The following is a 17259-nucleotide window of genomic DNA, read 5'->3' on the forward strand; positions in this document are numbered from 1 at the left end:
AGCTCTGGTTTCGGTTTTTCTCCTTTCTTCAGTTCTAAGAGTAGGGTACCTGATTTTGTTTTCCGTATTGCCCGGACTTCCACTTTGTCTTGGTCTGTCATGACGTGTTGCCGTATGTTTTGAAGCACCTCGGCATAGCTGCGGCCTTCTGCCGGTTTGATTAGCACTGCTTCTGGTCGAACTCTGGTTCTGGGTGCCCTTTTTTGCTTCTGCCGCTTTGATGTCGTTTTGCCTGCTGTATCTTTTTCCCTTTTACTACGTACCACACAGTATTTCCGGGTCCTCGACCCCTTAATGCTCAGGACCTTGCAAAGAATCCGGTGCACCATGCAAGGACTAAGCATATAGACATCAGGTATCATTTTGTGCGAGATATAGTTGAACGAGGTGAAATCAGATTGGAATATGTGTCCACAAACCAGATGATAGCTGACATATTGACGAACAATTTACCAAAGAAGAAGCACAGCGAGCTTTTGGGGTTATTGAATATGAAATAAGATACAAAGCATTTGTAAGAACATCTGCATTGAGGAGGGCTGTTGAAATGTTACTTGAAAAAGCAACCCTGCTAATGACAATGCATATGTTCAATTTCGAATTCGTGCATAATTACATGCAATATATTGTTTCCGATTATATTTTGCTACTTCTCAATAAACTGTTCAATCGTTAAGACGAATACTGCGGCTGCGCGTTTCATTTAAATCCTACAGGAGTCATGATGCATGTTGCGAGCTTAGAATTTTAAAGGAGTACTACACGAAAGTACTTCAGTCACCCAGGGTATTGGTTTGACCAAGACCCCACATACATATGTATAAGGAAAAACTGTTCACAACTCAATTATGGCTTGAAAAATGTTGGAAAGTATTTTTTACTATAGGTAATGTAGAAAAAATTGTCATGCGAAAAAACAAACAAAGAAAAAACGTTGAAAATTCTACATATTAGGTGTTCAAGATGTAGCAACGCTCGTTTTCCTCATAATTGTAAACAATCTAACATTTTCACCGCTAAGCGTGCTTAGTGACTTTTAAATTAATAAATTTAGCTAAAGTATAACAAAATAAAAGTAAAATATGAATTTATTTTAACGTTTAGAGTATATATATAAATATACAAAGTGAAAAATGTGAAAAAATTTAGTAAAACATTGTGAAATACTAAGTGTTATTAATACAAATTTTTAATCGGGAATATTTTGAAATATATACATAAATGTTAGCAATTATTATATTATTAATATCCCCTCCCCTATCCGTACATAAAAAGTAGTCGGAATCGTGTCGCAATGCTTATTATGATAGTCAATCACAATAGTTTCGCACAATATGCATTCACTACAAATGGACCGAATCAGCTGTTCATATATTACTAGATTCTGCAATGTGCGTTCTCTTGCCCTTGAATATTTCGGTACATGATTTTTGTATATTACGTTATCAACTACAAATGCTGAAAATTATTTTATTTGATGGTATCAACACCCTATAATGTCATGATGAGTGATGTGTGGAACGACAGACTGCAGCAGCGCGACAGTGAACTGAAAATGGCGTTGTGAATCCTACTACATGAACGTTTGTGAGAATGCAGCAACATAACAATGGCCGGCATGTACACAATACAATGCAGTTGTCCATTTTGCATGTTCACAATTTCGTTGTGGCCATACTGGTACCTTGCACTTCAATGAAATTTTAATATTTTGTTCAAAGTGAAATTTTTAAGCAAAAAATAAGTAAATAGGTACATTTATTTGTTTTAAATTATCAATTGTTATTATACATGATGTAACAGAGCTATTTTATGCTTTTATTTGTAAAATAAAGTCGGTTTTGTTAGAGCTTTGAGTAATTTTACATTTTACATATTAGTGGCATCACCACTCTACCTCATCTTTCTATCTTCCATTCTACTGTCAACTCTACTGAAGTCCTATTGTCGTTGGTAAATATAGGATAAAATTGAAGTTAGCGAGAACGACAACTGTCGGCCTGCAGTCATGCAGCTGTCAAAATAGGTCCGTCCATAAGAATGTGTGTATTTTAATATTTGACAGATGTCGTTTGCAGTCTGTCGCGAGCATTGTGTTCCACACATGAAGGCATAATTTCCGATTATTGGTATCGAAATGTATTTGGTGCTGAATTGTTGACAGACATGTACAATATGTGTTACCGATAAAAACAAGGCAGATTTTAAAATAATATCTTTGTAAATTTCATGGTTACATTTCCTACAAGTAATATAATAAGGGAGCGTTTGTTTAATTGGGTAAATAAAATGGCTCATGATCGGGAGATTTTAAGAATGATATGGGAGGGTCAAATTGCTATTTGCTTTCAAGCTGACTCGGAAGAAATTGTCGGTTTACAACAGCCTGAAAACTTTTACTTGATGGTCTCGCGTTTAAGTTATTTGCCTCTAGTAACGGATAAGGTATAATATTGAATTTCTTAAGCACGTTAATATATGTAAAATTATTTCTATAGGTTAAAAAATATTTTAGTCGTTATATATCACATGAACTACAGGACGGAAACGTATGGTTTGATTACAATGGCATCCCTTTAAAACTACACTATCCAATTGGTAAGTTAAGTAAACTTAAGCAACATTCAAATACTGAAAACCAAAGAGGTGAGTAGGAAAATGTATCCGAAATTTCACTTCACTGTTTTGATGAATATGGCATAGGCAACCAGTTATGTTACCTATCAAGAAGTATTAAAGTTCGAAAATTCAACTATTTAAAACGCAGGTTTTTCCGATTTATAATGAATTTAACGCTTATATTTTTAACTTTTATATCCAATAGCACTTTACTAATTCGTTTATAACAATTTTTTAGTAAAATTATCAGTAAAAGTTCTGATAATTTTATTTACTCAAATAAAATGCCTTTTACCAAAAGCCTACAAATTTCTATAATTTAGGTACTAAATATGACACAAAACTGTATTACTTATTACACAGGGTTGACAGGATAAAATCCGAGTTAATCGTCTCCTACGGCAGTCGAGTCTACGTAACCGGAACGGACCCGGATTTTTATCGGGCAACGACTGTCAACTCGGCATTATTCTGCCGAGACAACAACAACTATATGTCTTACATCGAGCATCTTCACGCGGAGACGCCTAATTGTAACATCATTGAACAAGAAAATATATTAACTTCGGCTGAACGGAAGCTAATATACCCTTGACAGGTGCATTTCTTTTAGTAATTATGTGTTATGTAAATCTAAAGACGTAACAAGACAGCGGTTTTCATTCAAAGGAAAACATTTTACTAGTTTTGATTTTTCAGTTTATATGGCAGGTTTTGTTGTCCGACCTGCAAAATTTTCTTCAACTATTGTAGCGTTGTCTTAGAGAATAAAGAGAAATTTGCAGAATATACTTCGTTAACTGAAAAAGTCTCCAATACGAACATTTAACTCCGATCATTCAGCGTGGAAGGTATATGCTATAGTAATCCGATCTGAACAAATTCTTGGACGTTTGCAAAATTTCAAAACGATATCTTAACACACAAATTTTAATATACAAACAGAGAAACGGACATGGCTAAATCGACTCAGCTCAACACACTGATCATTTAAATATATACTTTATAAGTCTCCGACGCTTCCTTCTGGGCATTGCAAACTTCGTGACAAACTTAATATACCCTGTTCAGGGTATAAAAATATAACGGAGTGGTACAGAAGGAAACATGGCGAGGTATTATACTATACAAATATTACCTGGGCATCGACATTTTAGGAAGTATTTATATAAAAAGGGAGCTGTCTTGTATATCCAACGATATGCTCGAGGATGACGCTGAACACACGGTTTGAAATGCATACGCTGGAAAACTGACCAAAATTCGAGCTTCAAAACGATTAAAAATGAGAATACATAAAAATCGAGATACGGTAGTGCAACATCACTTAGAAAACACGACTATTCCCAGTAGGAATCGGCAGAAATTAACAGACTGAAAATATAGACAGCGATGATGTGCGTGACGTAACAGTCAGCACCAGCAGAGAAGACAATTCTTGGTTAATGAGGGCTTGGAAGAAAGCAGGCAAGGGCCTCAAATAAACTGAAGTCAAACAGTTACATGGATCAATGCCAAAGTGGATGCCCCACAGCCTCTAAGAGTGGCAGTGGAGAAGAAAATAAGACTCCAATAGGCATGGAAGTGGATACCTTCACACGTAGTGAGTGTTGGGTTCCGATCGACGAATCCCTCTTCAGTCTCGAGCGGCTATTAGAAGAGGTTGGATTCGGGAGTGTTTCTGGTGAGAAGATCCCGTTATTTAACTTTTTTGGAACTTAAGGAACACGGATTGAAACCTTTATTGCATTAAGCGTTGATTAATGAGTGTATTAAGAACTTGGAAAGCATAGGAAAACGCTTTTGCTGAACAGTGGTGTTATCGGAGATCAGATCTTCCAGCGGAATCTGATTGGGTATTGTATAAACTTGCTATATATAAATCTGGGATTAGGAAATCCAAAATATCATCTTCGGTGGAAGCGTAGAAGGTTGTCATAAATCTTTCAGCTTTACACGTATTTTCGCTAAGAATCCTATCCCTTTGGAGCATTTGACAAATGGGGCGAGTGATTGGACGTTGAGCAGTGCCGAGTCGTTACAGTCGTTTCGGAAAGGCTGCACAGCCTTCTAAGATCTTTTGAATAAGCTTTGTCTCACAAGGGCTCCGAACTCATTTAAACCTTTTAAGTTACCGGGACGATAGTTTGCCTACGCACTTAAGAGAGCTGTAAAGATGTCATGTAGCTTATTGGGCCACATCAACGCGAATTACATTAGATTAGGCTACATTCTGTGTTGGTATTCGAAATTTTCGGGCGCCGGGTCTGACCCGTTAATTTTAGCGCCAGGATCAGACCCTCTACTAAACCTAAGAAATGTGATAGTCCCTGGGTGCGCGAAAACTCTCAAATAGTGTGACGACATTATGGTGATGAGAAGTAGGCATGGCAATGCAACTCAAGAATGTCAAGAAAATGGTATGTAGCATATTTTCATTGAAATTCCTAACATATCGGGTTTAACGTAGATGTGAGCAGTACCACGTCCATTGTCCAAATGAGGTGGATTCCTTTGTAACCTTGGGGGCAGAATCGTTTTTGTGAAGTTTAATGTATCTAATGTGTTTATTTCCAATTTAAATAGTTTCCTACATAATCGTTATATGGAGAGTGAACATGGTTATTATCTGTTTCACATCATTTGAGGATGTGACATTCGTCCTCACCAAGTAAAGGTGTTAATAGCTCCACTCTATATGAAGTTCTGTACCCGTCGGAAATTGGTCGGTATATTGTTCAGGTTCGAATAAAGGAATTTTTATACCTTGAATAGGGTATATTAATTTTGCCACGAAGCGTGTTACACCCAGAAGGTAGCGCCGGAGCCCTTATAAAGTATATATTTAAATGATCAGTATGTTGAGCTGAGTCGATTTATCCATGTCCGTCTGTCTGTGTATATACGAACTAATCCCTCAGTTTTTAATTTTGCAAACGTCATTTTCTCTTCAAGAAGCTGCTCATTWGTCAGAACTGCCGATATCGGACCACTATATCATATAGCTGCCATACAAACTGAACGATCAAAATCAAGGGCATGCATGGAAAACTTTCGCATTTGACGTGGTATCTTCATGAAATTTTACATGGATTACTGCTTAAGGTAATAATGTAATATCGGAAGAAATTGTTCAGATCGGTTTACTATAGCATATAGCTGCAATACAAACTGAACGACCGGCATCAAGTCCTTAATGCAAAACTTTCACATTTGACAAGATATATTCACGAAATTCGGTATAGATTTTCTAAGGCAACAATGTAATCTTCGAAGAAATTGTTCAGATCGGATTACGGTAGCATATAGCTACCATACAAACCGAACGATCGGAATAAATGGCTTGTATAGAAAACTTTCGGATTTGACGTGGTATCTTCACGAATTTGACACGGATTACTGCTTAAGGTAACAATATAATCTCCGAAAAAATTGTTCAGATCGGATTACAATAGCTTCCATACAAACTAATAGCAACTAAATGAAATACATCTGTTAAGGGTATATTAGCTTCAATGCAGCCGAAGTTAACCTTTTTTCTACTTAACTATCCTAGCCGTCCGCGTACCACTACGCCTTTTCTCACAATGAGTTTGCCATTGCTTCAAAGTATCTCTTTATTTAATGTTGTTGTTGTTGTTGTAACGGCAGAATTTTTTTTTCTTTATTTAATATTTTGTAGTGGTGACATTTATTATTATTTTTTCAACGTTTAAATTTTTTTCTTTCAAATGCTATTAATTACCGATGCAGCCTCGCCTGAAACTTTTCGGTAAGCCGATCCTATCCTTAGAGCAGGTGTGTGATATACTTTTTTTCCGGGCTTTACGTAGGTTATTTTCCTTTAATGAGTTGGTCCATAACTCTACTCCGTAGGACATGACATGCGTCATTCTACATTCTTCCTGAATGTACATTTAGTGGAAGTCTATTTAAATGAAATATGCATAATTTACGTGATATATCTAAAATATGATAAATATGTAGCATACGAAGTAATATCGACTCTTGTTTTAATAAAGGGGTTTTATACGATCTATTATATCCTGAGGAAGATAGTGTGCCGTGGTATCTTACAATACATTTTTCTAAATTCCCAGAAGACGTCTTAGTGAAGCTTTCAACTAGGTTTGTGTTTTTTCATTAAATACAATTATATAATCTAAAATAAAATTTATATATTATACATATAATTATTTACAGAGACCTCTTGGAATCACATTTTATGTCATGTTTAAAGGAAGCTGATGTTCTGAAGCATAGAGGACAAATAATATCTTCAATGCAAAAGAAGGATCACAACCAACTGTGGCAAGGATTAAGCAACGATAAATTTGATCAGTTTTGGGCGATTAATAGGCGTTTGATGGAGGCTAATGGAGATCAAGAAACATTTAAATACATTCCAGTTCGATTTTATGCTGATGTGAGTATATATTATTAACAATTTTAAGTCTTATGCTAATGAAGTAATTTTTATACCCTCGCAATATGTTGCACAGAGTACAATAGTTTATTCGCCTTACGGTTGTTTGTAACACTAGAAACTAATAGCGTAGGCTGTAGATTAAAAAATATACATTGCAATGAGATCGGATAATGACCACTTTTGCCGCCCATATAAAGTTCCCAAATTTAACGGATTTGACCCCATCTACTTCCGAAGTAACCCAATTTTAAATTCCATCAGCTTCTTTCACTTCAAACATAAGTATATCGAAGAAAGATTATAATACCTGCTAAAAATTATCAAAACCGGACAAGAACTTTTCAAACCCAGATACCGTATATGAGACCCTCATTGAATATGGCTAACTTTTTTTCTCGAAAATGTCTCTCAATTTGTGAGATAGCTTAATCTAATTGATAGGTTTAATACTTTTCTTATCCCACGAAACTTCCGGTTGTCTCTATTTCGTATACAGAAAAAACTTCTATCTTCTCACACTTTCCGATAATCTCAGCGTACCCAATATAATAAGTTTTACATTTCCGGTTGAGTTTATACTATACATATTGATATAGTTATGTTAATGCATACCGCTTTAGTTGTTTTTTCTTCATATATGGTGAATACTTTCTGACAGAACCGTTCCCTTGACAGTGAGGTCTACATAACCGGAACGGACACGGATTTTTATCCGGCCAATAACTGTCAACTCGGCACTATTCTCGAAATTATTTCGGGAATGTTTCCTATTGCTAAAATAACAACAACTTTCCGACAACTAATTTGATGTGCATAGTGATTCGTTTTAAGTTGAGTTTAATATAAATAGTTTAGACATTAATTCTCTTTGAGCTTTCCAAATTGCCGATGTTTAAAATTTTTGGTTAGACCCAAACCTAGTATTTCCATACTTGCTTAATATAGAATTTGCCACATCAGCCGAGGCCTTTGATACTTGCAAGTAGGGAGAGTATTTGGTACTTTTGTAACTTATACTATATATCCTAACTTTTCTTTTCATTACAACATTTTCCTTCATGTCTACCTCGGATTAATCTATTATTTAACAAAGACTACAGGACTATATTCATAAACTTAATGCTATCGTGAGATGTATTGATGATTCAAATATTCTCGGTTCAGTCATTTGCTATTATACGAATTTCATTAGTTGTTCGGAAATAAATATATAATATTTAATTCATATTTAACGCTAAACTATATTGCTATATAAGAAATCAGTTTCACTTAATATCATTAAAACTTCAAAATATTACACATATTGACGAAAATAAATGTTATAAAGTCAACCGGAAAGGCGAAAATTATTATATGGTACTATAAATTATTTATTTTTAATAGCAGATTCGCATGCAACTTTATCGATATTATTCAGACCAATAAATTCATAGAATAATTATAAATAAGTATAATCAAATTTTACAGAATAATTGGCTCTAAATCTGTTAATAGTATTGCATAGAAAGAGTTATCTTAAATGATCGAAAGATGAAAGAAGTTCTGTCTATACCTTTATTTTTAGTCAAAACTATACGTCTCTTCATAGTGTCCACAGGTGTTTTGCACCTTTTTAGAAATACAGTTCACCATGTACCGTTAACTGCGGTCCACAGGTCGTCTTTGTTTATGGCATTAGCCTTCCAAGCAAATTTCTTTATATAGGCCCAAAGGTTTTCAATGGGATTAAAGTCAGGAGATCGAGTTGGCTAATCCATAACATCAATTCCATTGACCCTTAACCATTCCTGTGTTAGCCTACGGTTGTATTGAGGATCTTGGTGGACCACCAGGATGTTATCTTCTACAAATGAACAGTATTATTTTTAAATTGAGTGCACTTACATATCACATATTGCTTAAAGAATTATACATTTATATTCATCTGTTTCATTTTAAGAATCTTTCACTTGAATATAATTGTTAAAACTAAAGTATTCATAATGGTAATTTGATAATAAATTACTTCCACTAGATAATTAATTAAAATATTTTTTAATTTTTCTGATCAGAGTTAAAACTCATTCGACGGTTGCTGTAACAAATAACAATATAATAATATTTACCTATTTAAATAAATGTGACTGCTTTTATAAAGAAGACAACCAATGTAGCAGCGCTTTATTGCAGTTTTGTCCTGTTCAACAATCGCAAAAATAGCTATGTATATTTCCTTATCCACGTTTACCTAATTTTTCACGAATGCGACGACTGTTTGATGACAGGAGATATTTCGTCTTATCCCATTAATGCCAGACCCATTTTCTTTGCTTCCTATTTAGCAGAGAAAGCAGAACTAATGGCGCGGGTGTTGAGGCCAATGATATCATTACCATCGGCATACGCCAGCAGCTTTACGCTCTTATGGAAGATTATACTTGCTCGATTAAGTCAAAGCGTTATATGGAAATTAGGCGGAATTGTGGTCAGTTTTCGCGATTTTTAAATCATAAAGTGAAAATGTTATGCCTTTAAGTTGGGATTTTACTGAACAATGAGCGATACCTCACCTAATGCTTTTTTATTTGTAATCTTAATTACATGAAACCGTGCCGTGCCACTATTACAGTTCAATTCAAGTTTGAGTTTATAGCGTAATTTTTAGCTTAACGTTTGCACGTTATTTTTTTAATAACGGAAACTTTGAGAGCTTACAATGGTCAATTTCAGGTCTGTTTCAGGTTTTACTAAAGATATTGAGGCAAACTTAGGAATAAGGACTGCATCGAAGAAAATTGTGCGTTAAATTTTTTCGTTACTGTGCAATAAAAAATTTCGTATAAAAAACATTTTATCTTAGCGAAGTGGAATGCGCTAAAACAAAATTTTTTCAAAAGCAACTGTAGTGACTAACCCTAAAACCACTGCTCGAGTTATTGTTTTAACCCTTGTGTTGCCACCCAAAAAAAAATCAAATTGTATGCCGCCCAGGGTAGCCGAGTACTCGTACGCAAATTCGTGTGTATAAGTGTGTTATACGTAAAAATAATTGAGTGCATTCTATCAGGATCTATTTATTGAAATCTTAGAAAATTATTTCTACTTGAATGTACCATATAAATTATGTACAGACATCGTCAAAGTCCTAAATCAGGAATAAAACATGCGCTGCTCTAACGTGAGCTTTTAGTTTTTTGCGAAGGAAAGTAGCGTGAAACGAAAATAAGCTGTATAGTTCAGTTTCCGTACTTGACTCGAAGAAGCCAGACGTATCGCTGCAGTCACTCCAGTCAGTTTGGGTAGTTCGTTAGCGTGTGTGTGTTACATATCGATACTCGTGGTAATTTATTTATAACGTAAATACAATAAATACACGATTTATTTACCACGATGGATTTTTAATTTTAACGAAAATTGAATGTGAAAAATATAATGAGTATGGGCTATATATAGTAATGTACTAGTAAAACGTATTTTCGTATATTCTCGCATATATTTTTTATTCAGAAGTACTGTCAACTTTTTTTGAATTTCATGAAAAAGATTCCATCTGCTCTTACGTTCCAAAGAAAAACAAAGTTGTAATACTTCTTAGTACGATGCACTATGATTATGAAATTTCTGATGCAGCTCACAAAACACCAGAAATGATTTTGTTTTACTTCTGTCGGGGTATCCGGGTGGCTGAGACGTATTGTTATTTTCAAATGTAACATTTCTGAAGTTAGAAAAAAATTTAAACTAAGTGTATTGCACAATTCGCTGGATAGTCAGATAAACCCTGGTTAGCTAAGAGGGTTTTAGCCAATCTTTTAGAAAATATATTATTCAACCAAATACACTCCGGTGGGTACCCAGTTACCCGGGTGGCAACACAAAGGTTAAGGAAGATATGTGTATTGATAGAAAGAATGGTAAAAATAAGGGGCCACGTGATCATGAGAAAGCGATGAACGTTGTGCCCAATATCAAGATACACCCAAGCATTTCGAGAAGGAAACTGGCTCAGAATCTTCCGTACGCAGGATTGAAGACGCACAAGATATTGAAAGTTCCGGAGAGAAACGCAGTCAAGAAAGAAACCGCAAAACAACGAGTTAAGAAGCTAACGAAATATTTTGTTACGAAAGTCGAATGCTATATAATGGAGGACGAGACTTATATTTTAGCGGACTCTTCTCAGCACCTGAACATGAATTTTATGTAGCCGATGAAATGTTTTTGAAAAATTCAAAGCCAAAAAAGTTACAAAGTTTCCAAAGGAATTTCAAGTGTTGCAGTTGAAGCAAAAAGAGGAGTTCATTCATTTAATCGGGTAAAACACCCTTAGAGTGGTTCCAAGAGAATGATTAATTCCCAGAGTAGAGAATCAACCTAACTATTCCGAACATAGGCCGATTGAGAGATGGGCTTTAGTAAAAAGGGAGATAGAGACAACAAAAAAGTGACTAAAGTCCTTCAAAACCTTAAAAGAAGGTAGTCTTCAGCAACTATGATAGTATCGGCCACTACCATGAAAGCACTAATTGATGGGGTTCTAGAAAAATTAATAATTAATAAAATATAATTATTGTTTTCTACTTCTTTTTTTTTCAAATCTAAAATACATTTTTATTATAGATATTTTAGTTCATAATATTCGCACTACTAGTATGAAAGATTTTTGTATTATTATTTTTGTAGTATTATTTGTCGCAGGCCTTACTAATTTTATATATAATAAAACTTCAGCCGCACAAATTAAATTTTGAACGCATTAATATTTAAAGTTCATAAATTGAGCTATTTTAACTTTCATATACTAGTATTTTGCTGAAATGTTACCACATATTTATGTTATATTAAATATTAAAAAAAAACTAATTGAACATTTTAACAGTCACAAAAGCGTTTCTTTATCTGCTTAGTTTTCAACTACATGCAAGATACATAAACTAAAAAATAAAGACAAAATTTTAATTTGAATAAAATACAACTATTTTACGGATTATAAATATTTTCAATAAGTTTTATAAATGGGCCTTTATTTCTTTTCCGAAGAACTCCTTTCTTAATTGATGGCTTTGCAAAATATCTCTTGTTGGTCATTCCCCGAGAGTCCTCAGTTCTTGGGATTAGAAGTATTTCTTATATACATATGTATATGTAACTTTATTATCTATCCTAAATAATATATTTTTTGAAAAAGGAAAATTCATATAGGTATATTTAATTTTATTTATAGTACACCAATTACCCATAGATATACTAATTTACTTGAATAATGATTATATTATCTCTATAATATTGCATATATTATCAAACAATTTTATTTCTTCATTTTCGCATTTATAGGAAGATACCTTTATACAAAAGTTGATAACACCCATAAAAAAGAACGGGCAAAAGAAAACTGTTGGTGAAATGATGATTGAGATGTCGACACCACTTAAAAAAGTTGGTAAGTTTAAATACACTACTTGCCATTACAGTTATACCCTGAAAAGTAATATAAAGATTGCCACGAAGTTCGTAACACCGAGACCAAATAAAGCACATATATAACTGATCACTAAGTTGGGTTAGCTAAATCCGTTTGTATATGCTCAAACTAGTTCCTCAGTTTTTGACATTTGGACACGTAGCAACAATACAAATTAAAAAATAAAAGCCATTTCCTTGAATGGAAAACTCTTTTAATTAACAAGATAAATTTGGCAAAGATTATTATCAGCGTCAGCGCTACAATTTCCTTACAAATTGTTTCGATCGGACCACTGGCAGACAAATTGAGCGATCAAGATCTGTTTCTATTATGTTATAATAGATTTGTTAAATTTATTATTCTTCGGTGCAGCCGAAGTTAACATTTATTCTTGTTTTTTATTAATATCCTTTCTTTCTTTTAGTTGAAGTTCGGACCCAAGGTATCAGCATACACGATGGAGCAAATTTACAATGGTTATCCGAACATTTAAGTTACCCGGATAATTTTCTACACTTATTCTTGGTTTATGAATCTAATATTTAATTGTTAATTGTATTTTAGAGTATAGATTAAGCAGACATTCAATTTTGAGCTGATTTTGCCGCAAAACAAAATTCTTGTTATTTATGACCAAAAAGTAGGAGAAAAGTGAAAATATGTGCATGGGAACTTATAATGGACCACAACATTTTTTTATGATTTTTGTATTTGAATCGCTTTCTCTAAGTTGCTGTTTCCAAGTTTGCAAATAAATTACATCTTTCATTTGGTCCAAAAGACGCGAAATGTTTCCTGTTCAGGTTGAATAAATTATTTCATAACCCGAATCATGGTTAATGCTTATCTGAAGGCTGAAAGTCATGGATAAATAAATAGTAAAACAAAAACCAAATATAGTTAAGTCTTTGTACTTTTATTATACTTATTTGATTGCAGCTCATTTTATTTTATAATTTTAGCTATACAAGTTTAGAAATAACTTTTCAAAAAATTACAAATCTTATATGAGTACATATGACATGCATAAATTTCCTTGTAGATTTTCAATTTGATTTAAAGCTTTAATTCGTAAGCCACTTTTTAATTGACATTTTAAAACCGGTGATACATATCTTGTGTAGGTAAATAAAAATATACTTATATCCTAAATAATTTTATTCCATTTAATATTGATATGTTGAAACATTAGCTCTCAAAATTATTGCATTTTAAATGTCACGGTTTTATATTTTGCTTACAACTACCGAAAACTCCCCATTTGGGTGTTTATTTACATCCGTAGATACTAATAAATTTTATCCACTTAATGGATTATAAAAATAAATATATAATTATATATATGTTTACAGTTATTGCCATAATTTTTAAATACAATATACAGCCTTCTATAAATCTCTCTAAAGATTTTTTGATTTTTCCGTTTTTTTTTAATCATTACTTAAAATTTGCTGCATATGTATGTGTATACACAAAATAATGTATGTAAATGATTACAAATTACAATCTAAAAAAACTTAGGCATACAAAACAATGGAAGCATTAGTTGCCGGTGGGTTTGAGTTTGTGTCTTGATTTAACCATTTTCGAACGCAATTCTCTTGGCATGTCAAATTCTCACAGACTGCATGTACTTGCAGATCAATATTACAGGTTCTTTTTTCATTTATTCTGTAATACTCCTCTTTATATGATGATTCACTATATGTTGAAGATGAACTCTCATATCCTGAAACAGGAGATCCTTCGGCACATGGAATCACTGGAGATGTAGCTGACATTGCAGTCTTATGAAAGGCACTTGGAAGATTTAACGGCTTGCATCTTTGAAAGTACGTACTCTCTACTTGAAAATTATTATCGGGAATATTTGAAAGATTAAAATTGTTTGGTTTTCCATCACCCTCTATTTTATACAGTGAAGATATGCAACTCTCGTTTTCATCGGAAACTTTTTTTTCTGAAATTTCCTCATTTTCATCAAATTTCTCATCTTTTTCATCAAGAAGATATGGTTTAAATAATTTTACCGGTTTGGGAGGAGGTGACTTAATTTCCATTTCAACTTCGATGTCATCATCATCATCACTTTCATTAGGTTCTTTAACTTTTGTTAATAAAGTGGAAGAATTATTTTCCGAATTTCTCATGTGTTTGTTTGGTTGATCATTCCTCAAAATAACCTTCCGCTTCCTAAAAGTCAAATCGACCACATTCTCGTTTTTATTTTCAGCCACATCATCAGTACTTGGTAAATGTCTTAAACTACAATTTATGTTCTCAGCATTCTCACGTCGAGAGCCAATAGATAGATCGATTGGCGTAACAGTTAGGCACGGAGTGTTTGACGATTCTTGTGTCGCGTTATAGTTTTGCAATGCATATTCTTTTTGATTTCCATTTTCAATGTATGCACTTTGAGGGTATTTATTTAAAGATTTGCGGCCACAGCAATCTTCAATGTTATCCACTACAATTTTCGTTTCATGTTCGCTCAATTCAATTGAATTAATTCCCTCACTTCGTTCGAATAGGACTTCCTCTGCCGTTATGTTGGTTTGTGGCGAACCTGAAGAAGCCAAGTCAGTTGAAGACAAAACAGTCACAGGTAGACAAGTTGACGACATTAATGACGGTATTGTTGACACCCGAGATTGTGGTTGTAACAGTGTATGGGTATGTGGAGGTAAGTTGTATGGGTAATGCCGATGGTGTGGCGGGGAAATATGTGTTAGAACGGGTATCGGTATAGACATATTTGAAGAAGCATGAGTGTATGGCGTATCGTAATGGTGATGATGATGGTGGTGGTGAGGCTGAAGGTGGTGAGTATGAAGAATTGGTGACGATATTCCTGCAGTGTTGCCACTTACTACAGTCTGACATAGTGGTGACGATGTATTTGTAGTCGAAGTGCTGGCGATAGCTATAGCACCCGCTGCTGCGGCGGCCGCCACCACCGCGGCCAAGTTCGCCGCTGTATAGACCCCTTGTGTTGATGCATTCGTTGATGGAACCACAACTGGTATTGATGGCACTGTTGTAGAATTTGTAGCGACACTGTGTCTGGCTGTGTCCAAGGGCAGTTGCTGAGGTTTACTTTCAAAATGATGGTAGCCAAACTGACTATTACTATTCGTTGGGATCATAATCGGCACTTGCTGATGTTGTTGACTAACGTTATGAAACTGATGTTTTAAGCCACTATGATTTATACTTGCAACTGAAGATCTTAAATTCGATTCACATTGTAACCATTTTTGAATTTGTCTCCTATGTATATTATATTTTCTGGCCGTTGCCCGTTGATTACCTTTGCAATCGCTGTCTTTTCGATATGATTCTAATACTTGAAGCTTGAAGTGAGGTGTAAATATTCGGCGAGAACCCATTTTCGAATTATTTGTGAGGTTGTTCGCACCGCCATTATTTGCCATATTTGTTGTTGTATGTGTGTTTTGTAAAATATTTATTGCTGCTGTTGGCACTTGTGTATTATTTGACTTAGATATCATTATATAAAAATCATTAATAATTTTTAAACAGATTTTATCATCCAAAAATACAACGTTTGGACAACCACAATTTATTTATACCGCTCGATAAACATTTATTGTTCTCAAATATTATTATATTCCCGTACGCAATAATGCGACTTCCTATGATACACGTTCGATTGCGCCGTTTCTTCTTTCCACACTAAACGATTAGCAGCAAAATTGCTCTAGCATTTGCCAGACATTCTGGCTCGGTTCATCTTCTATGTATTTGTAACTACATGGCGCTTATATATATACATACATACATTCATGAAGTATAGCGGACGGAACAAGTGAACGATGCAAGTAAGCATTTGTCGTTCTAACCAATACAAAGGCAATTCAACTGTTGCTTTAGTTCAAATACGTACAAAAGTATATATGCATATGTAGGTAGTGTACACTGTACATTGTATAGTCAGAACGTGTTTTCCCAATTCCGTGCAGTGCTTATGTGTTTAGTATCTGTGAGTCATGTCATGTATATGTGTAGGTGAACGTGTCCAGTGTTGTATTTTAAAGGCAGCCAAAGATTTAATTTTTCAAAGAATTCACTGACTAGCAAGCAATAAACATTTGCGTATACATACATCCATAGGCACACATGTATGTATGTATATTTACATTATGGCGGTAAATTTGTATATAAAAATTACACTACAAATATACATGTACATACTATACATATCTATATACTCTTAAGGCTTTGATCTGACTTGCCCATCAATTTATTTAATAACCTCGTGACAACGCTCATCCATACATTTAACACGTGCATAAATACTTTATGAATGCGAAACTGCTATACTATACTTAAGTTTTAAAGAAATTATACCAAAATGAAAATATTGTCACCAAGGCAAAATTTTGCAGGTTGCACCATCAGCGAGTTTTTCTACGACGTATATAAATATGTACATACATGCATGCTAAGTATATGCATAAGTATATATGTACATATGAATGTATGGACAAACATATGTATGTATATAATATTACGCATTCCTAATAATATAAAATTTGTCCATGTTATGTACATAGATTAAAAAGGCCTGGTCAAAATTCGCAATCTGAATTGAAATTCAGTAATCATTGCGACAATCGGCAGTAAAAATAACTCCGTTTTTTATTCTAACAAATACTAGCAGAATCTGGTGTCTCTAATGCTCATATACCCATATGTTAATATTCGCACTTTAGGGCTTGTGGTTAAATTTTTCGAAGCAGTT

At 34.0% G+C, this 17259-nt stretch overlaps 2 protein-coding genes across 2 annotated transcripts; one reads left to right on the top strand and one right to left on the bottom strand.

Annotated features, from left to right (window-relative positions):
- The first annotated feature begins 2144 nt into the window (after window positions 1–2144).
- LOC108973101 (autophagy protein 5) lies at window positions 2145–13386 on the top strand. Its single transcript, XM_018940119.1, has 6 exons — window positions 2145–2445; window positions 2499–2598; window positions 6642–6747; window positions 6823–7045; window positions 12362–12467; window positions 12916–13386. Exons 1-6 carry the CDS (start codon window positions 2230–2232, stop codon window positions 13035–13037), a joined length of 873 nt encoding a protein of 290 aa, XP_018795664.1. The 5' UTR covers window positions 2145–2229; the 3' UTR covers window positions 13038–13386.
- A 45-nt stretch (window positions 13387–13431) lies between these two features.
- Window positions 13432–16266, bottom strand: LOC108973100. The gene has a single exon (XM_018940118.1). The coding sequence runs from the start codon at window positions 16004–16006 to the stop codon at window positions 14009–14011; it is 1998 nt and encodes a 665-aa protein (XP_018795663.1). The 5' UTR covers window positions 16007–16266; the 3' UTR covers window positions 13432–14008.
- Window positions 16267–17259: the final 993 nt, after the last annotated feature.

This window comes from Bactrocera latifrons, unplaced genomic scaffold (genome assembly GCF_001853355.1).
Source record: "Bactrocera latifrons isolate USDA-ARS-PBARC rearing strain unplaced genomic scaffold, ASM185335v1 scaffold_458, whole genome shotgun sequence".
Lineage (NCBI taxonomy): Eukaryota > Metazoa > Arthropoda > Insecta > Diptera > Tephritidae > Bactrocera > Bactrocera latifrons.